The sequence below is a fragment of the Momordica charantia genome (genome assembly GCF_013281855.1).
Source record: "Momordica charantia cultivar OHB3-1 chromosome 11 unlocalized genomic scaffold, Mcharantia_2.0 BLBB01000011.1, whole genome shotgun sequence".
Taxonomy (NCBI): Eukaryota; Viridiplantae; Streptophyta; class Magnoliopsida; order Cucurbitales; family Cucurbitaceae; genus Momordica; species Momordica charantia.
Genome location: NW_028275159.1, coordinates 2,550,107 through 2,563,137, shown reverse-complemented (window position 1 = coordinate 2,563,137; position 13,031 = coordinate 2,550,107). Strand labels below are relative to the sequence as shown.

Here is a 13,031-nt window from a genome sequence, read left to right as displayed (position 1 = left end):
TAAACTCGACGGCGTTGAAGATTCCGTTTGGGTCAGTAGCATTAACATTTTGCAAACGTCCCAGCAGAAGACGACGCCGTAACGCGGAAATTGAGAGGCACGATGGGAAGATGGAAGGAGAGTCGTTGGATTGATGATGAACGGCGGAGAAAGCACGGGGCGTGGGATATTGATAATTGGTGTGCGATTCAATCTGTAAAATGAAAAATGAGGGTATAAAATTCCGTTTCTTCTAAGACGGGAGAAGCCGAGTTTTGTATTTGTTGAAAAGGAGGGACGAAGAAGAAGAAGAAGAAGAAGAAGAAGAAGAAGAAGCAGAAGAAAGAAGAAGAAGCAGAAGAAGAAGAAGTTCTCTCCAGTTCTTCGTGGCGCTCTTTCTCTACCCATCTGCGCCTATTTCCAATCTTTTTCCCTTTTCTTTCTCTCATTTTCTTCGGCTCTGTTGTTCCCCAATCAGGGGCGTAGTCCAGTATTCTGAATTCTAGTCTCAAATGCCGAGGATCTGTCATTTGTGAACAACCTCGCCGTCGAACAATTTTTGCTGCCTTTTTCTTACGAGCTACAGCTCAAAATTTCGCCGCCTTCTGGAATTGATCTGTCTCAGATTTTGAAAAGGAGAGGCGACTGTTCTTTATTATTTTTGTTTGTTCAATTTGTTTTTCACGGATACATTCGGGAATTCGGAGTGGATTTGATTTCCCTTTCGCTGCCTAATTTGGCTGATCGATTTCGTTTCATTTGTAATCATTGGAAGGAGGTCGTGAAGTTTACAGAGGTTTGGGAATTTGTGGGAAATCTTTTCACTGTGTTGTTAGTTATTTATGTTTAATGTTCTGGAATGACTCCATTAATTGTTTTCTTTATCTGTTTTTTTCCCTGCAGATGCATTTTTCGAACAGATTTTAACGTTTTTCTGAGGAAATCCGAACTGTTTTAGGGATTGGTGACTGCGTATTTATTGCCGATGGAAATACGATTGTTCTTTGATAGTGGAAGAAGAAAACTTTGAGAGATGGAGCGTCGTCGTTGGAATTTGGTTTCTGATTCGCATTTTTGCCTAGTCTGAAGACTAAAAGAAGCAAGCTTCGTCCAGATTTTTTTCTGTGTGGAGAAATTTCTTTGTACCACAGGTAAAGAAACTTTCCTGAATCGTAGATCGTATTTATTTAACTCGGATTTTGAGATTTAGTCCGGAAGTTTGATTTGCAGTTGTTTGTACTGTGGCTTCTTTCGTTTTCCCCCCATTTGGTGGTGGTGGTGGTTGGGGTCGGGAGGGTTCTTTTTGAAATCCGACTTCTGTTTGATTCTTCGTTATCTTCATCTCATGGGACCAATAGGCCTCATATGCTCTCCCCTTTTGATTTTGCGCACTGGTTTTTGTTTACTTCAGTTCAAGTTTTCAGGTAATGCATCAATTTTATTGACCTCCTTTACCTCCATCTTCAACTCTCTCTTTTGCTCAAAGTATTCTCTACTTCCATTATTCTTCTCGCCCTCATTTCGAAGAATCCGAGAATTTCTTTTATTCATGTGGTGATTGGGAATATCTTCTCTGGGTGGCTTCTCGAATTTCCATCTGCAGAACTGTTCATGGATGTGATTTCCCCCTTTCCTTTCGATGCCTGTTTGAACCACGTTCTTTGTTTCCAGAACATAAAGGGGGAAATTGTTGCCAAATTTTCCCAGTTTTTTTCTTCTTCTCTTGATAGATGTTGCCATTGCATTACCCACGATTGGATTCTGAGAAAACCGACTGATAATGGCTTAGATCTAATATCTTATTCACCAAAAAGGAAAAGATAACCTCCTCATTTTGATTCTGGCTAATCTACCTTTCCTGAATTCGATCTCATCTAATTAAATTCCCAGCAGAAGTTCTACTTTTCTTCTTTCCCCATCTCCAGCCCTCTCAATTATGAGTTATCTGAACTTGGAAATAAAATGATGCTCATCTTGTTTGCCTGTTTTGTTGTTGGTATCTCGTTTTCTTTTTCTATTAAACCCATGTGGGGGTTGATGCCAAATCCAACCCAATCTCAATTTCCCCTTTGCTCTACTTTTTGTAGCTTAACCATGGTTATTAAAGAAACTAACTTGGGTTAGGTTAGCTCGATTGCAGTTATTTAAAAGCCTGATGGAGAGGGATCCCCTGAGAAATAATAGTAGTAATAGCAACGGCACGGCCAACAACAAAGTCGACACATCGGGGAGAAGCGGAGGCGGCGTCGGCGGTGGCGGAGGAGGGGAGGGGTCGTTGCTGTTGAGATCGAATTGCGATGGTACGCGGCAGACGACGCCATCAGACTTCGTGTTGCAGTGGGGAAACCGGAAGCGGCTGAGGTGCATGAAGGTCCAGGGTAGAGACAAGACCGACCCCGCCGCCCCGGCTCACCGGACCACCGCCCGGGTCGACCGCCGAGTCGTTAGACCGGATAAAGACTCCCCGAACCGGACCAGTATCACCCATTCTCCTGCCACTGCCAATCATAATAATCACACCACCAATGGGTACTTGAATCTCCGTCAAAGACCCTCCTCCCCGCAGCTCCCCCCACCCCATCAGCGCATTCTCAGGTACCCTACATCACCCCCATCAAATTTATGTCTCATTATTGTAGCAATAATTAAAGATTTGCTTGTTTAAGATCTTATAGGAGGAGCATATATGATGTTAATAATGTAGTAACTCAATTTTGGTAGAGAATATGGGTGGGAGTTTTGATGGACAAGTAATGTTTATTGGGTAAAAAAGGGGCATTTTTTTTAAATTTTGTTTTTGGTGGACAGCTCTGTGTTGGCATTAGGTTTTAGTGTCCAATGGGAGCCGTGGGATCATTTAATTTGGGATTAGGAAAGGGTGGTCCCACAGTATAGTCACCTTCATGTCGTCGTCACCCGTAATGTTAAGCATGGCGATTGGCGATGGCGAAGGAATTTGTTAATCGCACGGCTCCAAGGAGGCCACATCTTCCATTTCAGCCCCATCTCCTTACTTTTCATTAAAGAAAAGAAATTTAAGAGCACCCTGGAAAAAGGCAAAGAAACAAAGCCAAAAGCCAAAATCAAAATCCTCTCCCCACATTCGCTACATCTCTCAGCGATCTAAGATCCCTCCCCCAAGGTCAATTTTGGAATTTGACTTCCTCTCTAAAATCCCACCCCTTCTTATTTCTTTTTTTCCCCCACGGCCACGAGTTTGTTTGTTTTTTTATTTTAATTTTTTTTTGTTGGTGTCAAAATCTTCACTAGTTTGTTATACGACTTAAAAGCGTGTCTTTCCCTTTTGTGTTTAACTTTTGTTTATTAGGAACTCGGAGGCGTCGGGGGCGATGAGAGGACACGGCAACGGAGGCGTCCGGGGAATTGCCTCGCCGGACAGAGGGGCGCACGATAGAAGAGGAAACCACCACCACCACAATGACAATAACAACAAATCCGCTGCCACATCGGACACGGCGCACGATAGCAAAAAGGGCGGATCTTCCTCCGGTGGCAGTGGAGAGGCCGCTCTGCCCCCAGTTTGGCCGCCAAAATTCGCGATTGCTTTGACCAACAAAGAGAAAGAAGAGGATTTCTTGGCCATCAAGGGCTCCAAGTTGCCCCAAAGACCCAAGAAACGAGCCAAGATCATCCAACGCACCGTCAACGTAAGCCCCTCAATTCCATTATCTTTGTTTCTTTCTTTTAATCTGCTTATTATAGTGTAGGAAGTAATCAAAAGGGGTTTTTCTAAAAATCATATTCAAGAAAAACCAGAAGTAAAATATTCATAAAAAACCCATCCTTGGAAGTAGTAGTAGCTAGCTAGTAGTAGTACAAAAGAACACTGCAGCTTTCACGGGCTGCGTTTGATTCACGTTCTTGTTATGTTATTGTATTGTTATGTGGGATAGGACACGATGTACGGTATTTTCAGGTTGGCTGCTCTGCTGTGCTGTTTAAATCACTCCCCTTGTCTTCTCGGCATTCTCAACAGATATGTTGTTTCTGAGAGAAGACGAAAACAAATTGGGGAGCCACAATTTCACATTTTTTTAAAAAACTAATTATCAAATACTTCTTTGGGGTTTCTCTTGAAGTGAAAAAAATTAAGATAATCCTGAAACCGACCAAGCAAGTTACCAAGTCGTCTTTGTTTTGGGGATTAAGATAAGGTTTGTTCGATGACTTCGGGAAAGTATCAAACAGTAATCTCATTGGCTATAAATATTAGGAAATAAGGCTTAAAAAGATGGGCTTTTTTTAAAAAGGGTTTAGTGGAGTAATTACTGGGGTAGGGTGAGGGATTGAGTTAATTGGTATTGGTACGAGTTGTAATTAAGAGAATAATAAAGAGGGATTGTACGATTGAAATGGAGGGTGCATCGGATGCCATTGGTTTCCCGCCATGTGTACGGTCACGATTGGTGGACTTTTGGATGGGCTCCCAACTTTAGTAAAGAGGTTGCTTTTTTGGGATTGGGCCCCAAAGCAGTTGGCTAGTGAACCCCACTCCAATCAATTATTATTTCACTTGATGACGAATAGTAGTATTAATTATTAAATGTGGGGGGGCTTTACTATAATCTTGATGGAATGTTGATTTTTTGCTTTTATTTAATGGGATTACGATTATAGTTATGAAGTTACATTTTGAAATGGGATTGCAGTTGGTGAGTCCCGGGGCGTGGCTATCGGATCTGACTCTCGAGCGGTACGAAGTTAGGGAGAAGAAGATTTCTAAAAAGGTGACTCCCTAACTATGACGTGTTTCGGTTTGTTTGATCAAGTTAATTGATTAGGATTTGTGATTGATTAATGCTTCTGGTTATTGATGGCAGAGACCGAGGGGGTTGAAGGCAATGGGTAACATGGAATCGGATTCGGAGTGAATTTGGTATCCTTTGGGGGATGCCATAAATGTACAAACTCTATGGTTACCCTTTTTTTTTTAATGGTTAGAAGAATGAAGGGGCAGAAAGAGAAAAAAGTAGGCAATTTTTTCTTTTGTTGGTTCCTTTTATTTCGCTTATTTATTTATTTATTTATTTATTCTATTTTATTATTCATCCTCTTGAATGTCTTCGTTTCACCATCTATGGCCTTTTAGGAAATGTGGAATTTGAAATAGGAAAACTCTAACAAAAAAGGGTTAGTTTAAGATGGAATAGTCGTTGTCCCGATCATTTAGTGTATGTTTTATTGTTAAAAATCGAGAAAAAAAAGAGATGAGTTTAACAGCCTGACTTTTATTTAATTTTCAATTAATGGGTTGTCTTGATTTGGTTTATGGCTGTACTAGTCGAACTAATTTAATTAAATTAAAATTTAGCAACCACTTATACTCCATTGCCGGTTTGAAGTAGTGTTGAAGCATTGTTCTGATGTATAATTATTTGTAAATTATGACTCCTTTTCCACCAAAATTCTATCTTCGACGAAAGAAATCCACAAATTCCACATTGCAACAAAATCACATTTTGCAACTCACATTTGTCCCTATTATTGCGAAAATGTTGCACAGAAAAAATATAATAATAATATTGCGAAAATTAAAAATTATCCAGAATGATCTTTTCGAAACTCGCAGAGGCATATAGAGACATGCATCGCACAACCAGCGATGCAGTCATTATTATTATTATTATTATTATTTATTAGTTTATTGGCCACTCGACAAAACGCGTGATTCGTTCAAAATATCACATGCGACGTGGCGATATACTACTGGATGCCCCACTTAGATGATTTTATGCGTATCCAAGCACGTGGCAACACCGCTTTACTGGGGCCAGTCACCCAACTCCAAAAATTACGGTTAACCCACCAGCTTGGTTTTTTTAGTAGGTCGGCACCCAGAAACTTGGTTTAGTGAAATAAAGATGTGAAAGAAATTACGTTTTCTAAAGACAAAATTAGGTATATATATATATTTTTTATAATGAGAGGTTTACCTAAAAAATATTTTTAGAAGGCTGGTAAAAGGTGGATGATAATATTGAAATTAGATATTTTTTAAACAAAAGACAAATTTCAGAAATATCTTTTATTATTTATCAATTAGTTACGGCTGTTGAAGAGGACAGGAAGTTGAACTGGGAGTGGAATGGAACAACATTGGTAGGGAAGTTCAATTTGAATTTATTGTGATTTTTTTATTTTAAATGAAAAATTCTTATAGTAATATATTATCAGAGAATTTCGATCAATTGACTATAGTCTTTGATGTGGTAATAATTCCAATAATTTTCTTAAGAGACCATTTTAGTTTTTAACTTCTACATATATTTTTCTGAATCACTACAAGTAAGAGAGGGGTATTGTCCACACATTCCTTCTTTGTTCCATATCCCAAAACTAAAAAACAATTATAATTTGGTAGAGCAAAAGCTCCGGTAAAAGGTCCAAGATTCGACCAATCCCAATTCCATATTGTTTGAACTTAACAAACAAAAAAAACAATTATAAGTGAGACGATAATGACAGTCCACCAGAGACGACCCCTCCATGTTTCGCTTAAGATTCAATTCTAGTCATTAACACGCTAATGATACAAGAGAATGGGGCTGTGTGTTTACTTCTTTTTTCTTTTCAAATATCTGTTAATTAATTTGCTGTGTCTTCTGAATGGAAAATTATATATTCTGAAATTCAAATAACTCAAGACTTTTAAGCCACATAATGGTTGTTCTGTTCCACTTCCAATTGAAGGAGTAATAGAGTAGAAAAGAGGAGATATTCATGAAACAGAGTACAGAAAATTGAAATAACTTATTTACTAGAAATAATGTCGATATATAATTATAAAAAATAGCAATGAGAACACACACAATGAATACAGGAATTCAAACCAGCAGTATCTAGTAAAAGCCTAATCAACACCGAGAAGCATGGCCTATACACTCAATATAATAGTCAATAAATCAAATCCCTCCTCGAGCATCATAACTGAACAAATGGCTAAAATCACAAACGCGTACACCTATCAATGGTAATTTCAAGCTTTAAGGGCAGATCCGAAGACGAGAGCGGCGAAAGCAGCGACGCAACCGAAGCTCAACGACGGTACGACAGAGGTGGCCGGAGAAGCTGGCGCGGGAGCGGGAGGCTCGACGGATTGAGCGGCGGCGATGGAGAACACGGCGATTAGAACGGCCACAATGGCGATGAAAGAAGCCCTGGAGACGGCGGCCATTCCGGAGGAAGTTTTTAGGGTTTGGAAAGAGAGAAAAAGATGGTAGAGCGAAGAAAATTGAGAGTGGAGAGGAAACTTTGGACAGCGGAAAAGGGAAGGGCAGTGGCTGTATATATAAAGACAGAGGGCGGCTGAAAACGAGTGGAGGAGGGAGGAATCGGGCAGGGCGGGCAGCTGCCCGGAGTTTACGAGCTGGCCATTGGTTGAGCGACAGCTCATTTTCCTGGTTCGCCAGTCACAGATGGGTGGATCACCCACCGTCCACATTCTTCTTTCTTTCAGCTACCTAACGTCGTCGTTTAGCCTCGAGGTGTTCAGCGAATCGGACGGTCATCGCGCGGGGTAACGAAATGGATCGGACGACGAGGGGTATGGGCGTGAGGCACGCGTACTGTGATGGCGCGTGGGGAAGTGGACGTGGCGAAATTACCAACTACGGCGAAATTGTTGAACTGCTGAAACGTAAGCGTAGCTCCAAAGTGGGGAATTCATATTGTTGGGGCCCACCGTACCAAACGAATAATGCGAGAGAGCCAATGCAAATGAAACGCGTGGCAGTGAGGGCAAAAATACAGGTTGTCTTTGGCCAAAAATGGGGCGGGTGTATGATTGAGCCCTGAGGCATGGTCCTTGTGAAATTGCTCGGTTATGCAAATAACATACCATGACTTTTTACCGGTAAATGTAATTGAAAATATATCTCAATTATCATTAAATTATTCTTATTTTGACTATCAATTATATGTTTTAATTTCTAATATTGATATTTTCAGAACTTCAATCATCTAGTGATTTAAAAGTATGAAATTCAATTAAAAATAGAGTTATATTATACGTTTTCAGTCTTTTCGAATATGTGTTAAATATCATATTTAAAAATTGAATCTGAATTTAATACTACTAACATAAGTTGGTATAATTGAAATTTACTAAAATACAATGAACTAAATCATGACTTTTTAAATAATAGTAACTAAATTGAAAAAGTAACCCAACATAGGACAACATAATATATTTAGCCAATAATTCATAAATAAGTAATTATATGTAATTCTGATTGATAAATGTTAATTAATGAAAGTAGGTGGTAATGCATATTATAATAATAATAATATTTTTTAGTACCATGTTACAATTAATAATTACCTACATATCCTTTTATCATCTAAAGTTTGCTATTAAATAATTGCAATAACTTTTTATTATAGAGAATTTAGAAACATTATGAACGCCTGTGAAGAAAAAAAGAAAAAAGAAAGAAACATTGTGAAGGAATTTTAAAAATTACAAAATTATCAAGGACAAGGATATATTTAGCTAGTCCGTCAACTTCAATTGAGAATCTGGGGTTTGCTCAAAAAACCAAAATTAGATCAACATAAAAATAAACTTAAGAATAAATTAAACATTTAAACGTAAACTCCAATGGGCTGAAAATCCCGGTCTGAACCACAAACTTGAAAACCACCAATGGAGGAAATCTTTGCGTCCGTTGATTTTCTTCTGCAGCTGTAGAATTCCATACAGTAACGCCTCTGCCGTAGCTTGATAATATCCACCGCCATTGGTGCAGCTTCCCTTCGAGATAATAACCCACCAAGGCTGTGGAATTTGGTCATAAACCCTGTGGAGGAAGAAGATAGAAGATAAAAATAATTGCCATTTCCTAAACATGGCTAAACTGGTTAAGAAACCTATTTCCAACCAAAAGATCGTGAACTCGAATCCCTACCCTCACACGTTGTACTCATACCAGCGATATCAATATGCAAAATTTAAACTTCCAGACGATTCACACGAGATGGAAGATAAAATTATATGCATATCTAGACTGAGATCCATATCAAAACATTAAACTTCACCCCAAACATTGTTGAACTGAAATTTTGTTTTAGAAAATATCATAACTAGTGAGAAAGATTGCATCAGTCCACAATAGTAGCTAGTAGTAGTAAATTAACAATTAACCACAGTACAGGACAAGCAATAATAAGAATCCATAGCTATTCACTTACACATTTCACATTCACATCTACCCACCTGCAACAGCACAATATGTCAAAAGAACCCCTAATCAAAGAGGATTTGATGAAATAAAAAAATGGTTGTATGTCAATATCTTTATAAAGACTACAGCTCTGGCTTTGACTGCAATTATACATTGGAATGAAGATGTTGTAAAGAGTATAAGATTATCCTCTAGTATACTCATTCAAGGCCACTTCACTACCATGGATAACGGGCTAGAGTAGAACATGATCCAAGTAATCATGCAAACAGAAAGTAAATTACGAAGAAAGAAAGCTAACTTGCGAAGATTTAGAGCTAGCTCATGAGGTCATGAACATTAGAGATCAGAACTGTGCCGCCATTGGAAGCCGAAGGAGGAGCTGGCCGACGGCCGTGGCCGTGCACTGCATACGGCGTCGGAGATTGGAAAAGCCTTCTGTCGAGCAAAAGCTGGGCCAACGTTTTTGCTCTTTTCCAGCCCAAAATATTTCAAGTTATGGGCCTCACGATGGCCCCTTCCAAGAAACAGATTCTTCATCTCAAATTTCAGTTTCATAGCAAACAAACAGCAGAGCTTGATCAGATTAAAAAACACATTTCTTTTTTCCAAAAAGTCGTGCGCATTTGGACGCTTGTCGCTTGGAATGTTCGCAAGCAAGCGTGACCACTTCTTTAAAAAGTGCTTGTCATGTGCACACAACTTCAAAAATCGCTTTCTTTGAAAAAGGAAAACCATCACATTTGCTTCTCTGCATCTGTATTCTGCATTCTGCTCTACACAACATCTTTCATTTATTTAACACTCTCTTCTCTTCAATAAGATATTACATTTCGAAACACACCTCCACTTCCATATTCTATCAACATTCAACACCGAATTTTTTGTATCGTCTTTTGGGTTAGTCAGCTGCCTTGTGTTTGACAACATAAAAAAAAATGAAAATCTGAGAATCCCATCTCCAGATAATTAGTGTTCATCCGTTGCCTACTATGTGTGTATAGATTAGAACTCTACTGCCCATGCCCTGCTTCTCTATTCTCCTCATTTACCAAATTATTCTTCAATATCCAAAGAATTCCTTTGCTAAATGTAGCAAAGGCTGCAACGAACTCGGTGCAAACTTTCTCGCGAAGAGATAGCAAACAGAGGAGGCGTGGTCGTTGTAACTGCAGTTCTGACCCACCAAAACTCTTTCCAAGAACTCTTCTTTGATGTCGTGTCCTCCGAATGTGGCGGGGTGAGCGCCTCCTCTGGACCAATCCACCCACGTGAGGCTTCTGTTGGCTAAAACTTCTCCAGCTTCTATTGTGAGCATGGTTGGAAAATAGTGCTCGTCGACGTAGCATGGCGGTCTACAGAATTGTTCGAATTTCTGGTAAAATTTGGTGTCCTGCACTATGTCGAGTGCGAGCTTGCGGTTGACTTCAAACCACTGGGAGCCTTTACGCCATTCTGTGATGTTCACCTCTGGTGCCATGTAAGACCTGTATCGTCCTCTACCGTAAGGGCCAAGGTCGTCGAACGAACCCACAAAGCTATATTTGGATTTCTTCAAGTAGTTGTATATGACACCAAAATCATAGAGAGGAATGCACGACTCGGAGACGAGAATGAACCACTTGTTGTTAATGTCGAGCAGCGCATTGGCTAGGAGTCTTTTCTCAGCGTCGCACATACTCATTCTTCCCCATTCCGCAATCTGGCCAAAATAATCAACAGATATGCATCACAAAACTTGGTGGGTTAACTGGAGTTGAGGATGATCACAGGGATTACAGATAAATAATATGGCCAGCACTTAGAACCAAAGTTATCAATTTTGGATCGTAGTTCATAAACTTTGTCTACCATAATATGCAGAAAGAGAGAGAGGATAGAAAAAAGATGTTGAAAACACACAAGTTCAAATTTTTAAGTCAACGATTTAAAAAGTGAAACATTCTGGCCATAGGTTTTCATTTCTCCAATGAAAACTACTAGTTGAACACAAGATTTTCAAGGGTGTTTGTTCACGTTCACAACGATTTTTCCTATCCATTCCAAATCCTGATTAATACATATCTTAAGACTTGGGAGGTTGAAAATGGAGTCGGGATATTTCAACTGCTCCTGCCCTTAAACAGATCGAATTTGCTAGGTGTTTTGTGGATAAAATTCTGATCAACAATCCTAGCTCGAGCATGTAAGCGTGTATGGTACATATTCAGAATCCATTTTACAATTCTAATTACAATCAGAAGCCCATTCAACAATCATTCTGACCATTTGACATGTTAAAAACAAGGGAATAAATACTGATTTCAACTTATTATATAAAGAACAGAAGCACCAGCAGTTTAAAGAATAAGGCGGCACCAAAAAATGATTCTCAATAGAGCTCATAAGGAAATGATTGGTTCAAGCAAGCAAACCCATCACAAAACAAGCTTCAATTAGAAATGGGAAACCACAATTTGAATCAAAATTTATTCTGAACCAAAACGCACCTGGCTGGGAATTTGTCTCCCATGAAACGCAGAAGCACGTGTAAAGTTGGGCCTGAACGAAGGCAGAGAATGAATGTAAATTGAAAACAACTCTTCATGTCCCTTCAGAAATCTCTCCCAGAGTGGAGCAAGCGGCAATGGCCCTTTAGTCAAGAACATAAAGGCAATCTTCGGAACCCTCTTGAAAGGGTAGTTTCGAATCCGAGGAGCAAACGAGGCTCTCCAAAACAACTCCTCGTCGGTCATGGCGTGCGTCAAATCCGCAGGAGCCTTAATCCACTGACCTAAACTAATATTCGACGCCTCAAAACAGGGAAGGAAATTGGCCTTCGCCGTCGTCACAGCGCTCTCAATTCCAAAATGACGGATCATATATAAACTAACAATCGAAAATGCAACGCAAAGAAGCAGAAACAACCCGAATAGCTGAAGTAACCTCAAGGGCAACGGCCTAGCTTGGTTCGTCCGGCTCACAGGTCCAGGGTCTTTACCTTCCTCCAATGGCAGAACTCTGGATTGCATCTTGATTAGAATCGAAATCAGCCTTTTGGGGCGCTACCCTTCAATTCCACGCCGATTATCGGCTTTTCTCCTCGCACCCAACGAACCAGAAATCCTAATTTTCATCTGCCGGAGGGAAGAGCGGGCCGAGAAAATAGGAAAATCGGTGAAATATTGGAATCTCGTGAAACTGAAACTACAATCAGAACATCAAACAGTGGCGATTTGGGGAGTGCATGGTGGGTTATGAAGAATGAAGAAGACCCAGTTGAGGGATTGATCAGCGGCGGCGAAAGAAGTTGGGCAGAGAGCAGAAGAAGAAGAAGAAGAGTGGAGAGGAGTGGGAAAGTTGATGGTGAAAGCAAAGGAATGCAATTAAAGAAAGAAAGAAAAATGATGTGAGAAAATTTGAAGAATGTCTCTGTTTTTGCAGAATTTGCGGACACGCAGATTGGAAGGAATGGCGCTTGCCAGTTACGTCAATGGCCGTCTGTTGTTATGAATTATGATTGGGATTTCCATATGAACTCTCCACTTTACTTTTCTTCTTGTTTTGGTTACTTTGCCATCGCATTCTCTCTTGCTTCCCTCGTCCCTTTTATAAAACAAAAATAAATAAATAAATAAATTTGAAAATTTTGAAATTAAAAATTTGGAGAGATATATTATAAAGTAATTTGATGATTTTTAATTTAGATTAAGATTGTTAAGCAATAATTGGCCTACATAGACAAAATCAAACCGGTTTAGTAATCATTTTTAGTTTTCTATTTTTAAAATGTTAAAAAATTGAATATATTAGAGATGGAAAATTATATGTAGACTAAAGATAATAATGATGTATGATCGAGAATAAATA

The 13,031-nt window shown here is 39.4% G+C and overlaps 2 protein-coding genes across 5 annotated transcripts; one reads left to right on the top strand and one right to left on the bottom strand.

Annotated features, from left to right (window-relative positions):
* Positions 1-228: 228 nt before the first annotated feature.
* Positions 229-5,048, top strand: LOC111011045 (uncharacterized). 3 transcript variants are annotated; one of them, XM_022284675.2, is made up of 6 exons: positions 229-775; positions 883-1,130; positions 2,109-2,574; positions 3,308-3,647; positions 4,650-4,727; positions 4,821-5,048. In XM_022284675.2, exons 3-6 carry the CDS (start codon positions 2,135-2,137, stop codon positions 4,869-4,871), a joined length of 909 nt encoding a protein of 302 aa, XP_022140367.1. In that variant the 5' UTR covers positions 229-775; positions 883-1,130; positions 2,109-2,134; the 3' UTR covers positions 4,872-5,048. The 3 variants fall into 3 exon arrangements, with proteins under 3 accessions (XP_022140367.1, XP_022140360.1, XP_022140375.1); XM_022284668.2 differs by having other exon boundaries at positions 230-775; positions 2,120-2,574; XM_022284683.2 differs by lacking the exons at positions 229-775; positions 883-1,130 and adding an exon at positions 1,263-1,403 and having other exon boundaries at positions 2,120-2,574.
* A 3,418-nt stretch (positions 5,049-8,466) lies between these two features.
* LOC111010438 (glycosyltransferase BC10) lies at positions 8,467-12,746 on the bottom strand. Of its 2 annotated transcripts, XR_002601356.2 has the most exons (3): positions 11,672-12,746; positions 9,484-10,884; positions 8,467-8,798 (listed from the first exon to the last, which is right to left on the bottom strand). XR_002601356.2 is itself a non-coding variant. In XM_022283880.2 (2 exons), exons 1-2 carry the CDS (start codon positions 12,191-12,193, stop codon positions 10,246-10,248), a joined length of 1,161 nt encoding a protein of 386 aa, XP_022139572.1. In that variant the 5' UTR covers positions 12,194-12,746; the 3' UTR covers positions 8,467-10,245. The 2 variants fall into 2 exon arrangements, 1 of the variants encoding a protein (XP_022139572.1); XM_022283880.2 differs by having other exon boundaries at positions 8,467-10,884.
* Positions 12,747-13,031: the final 285 nt, after the last annotated feature.

Excerpts from the sequence above, each read along its gene's own strand:
- LOC111011045 (XM_022284675.2), top strand. The coding sequence starts at position 2,135 with ATGGAGAGGGATCCCCTGAGAAATAATAGTAGTAATAGCAACGGCACG. Across the intron at positions 3,648-4,649 it reads TCATCCAACGCACCGTCAAC|TTGGTGAGTCCCGGGGCGTG; the intron begins GTAAGCCCCTCA and ends ATGGGATTGCAG. Across the intron at positions 4,728-4,820 it reads AGAAGAAGATTTCTAAAAAG|AGACCGAGGGGGTTGAAGGC; the intron begins GTGACTCCCTAA and ends TATTGATGGCAG.
- LOC111010438 (XM_022283880.2), bottom strand. The coding sequence starts at position 12,193 with ATGCAATCCAGAGTTCTGCCATTGGAGGAAGGTAAAGACCCTGGACCT. Across the intron at positions 10,885-11,671 it reads GGAGACAAATTCCCAGCCAG|ATTGCGGAATGGGGAAGAAT; the intron begins GTGCGTTTTGGT and ends TATTTTGGCCAG.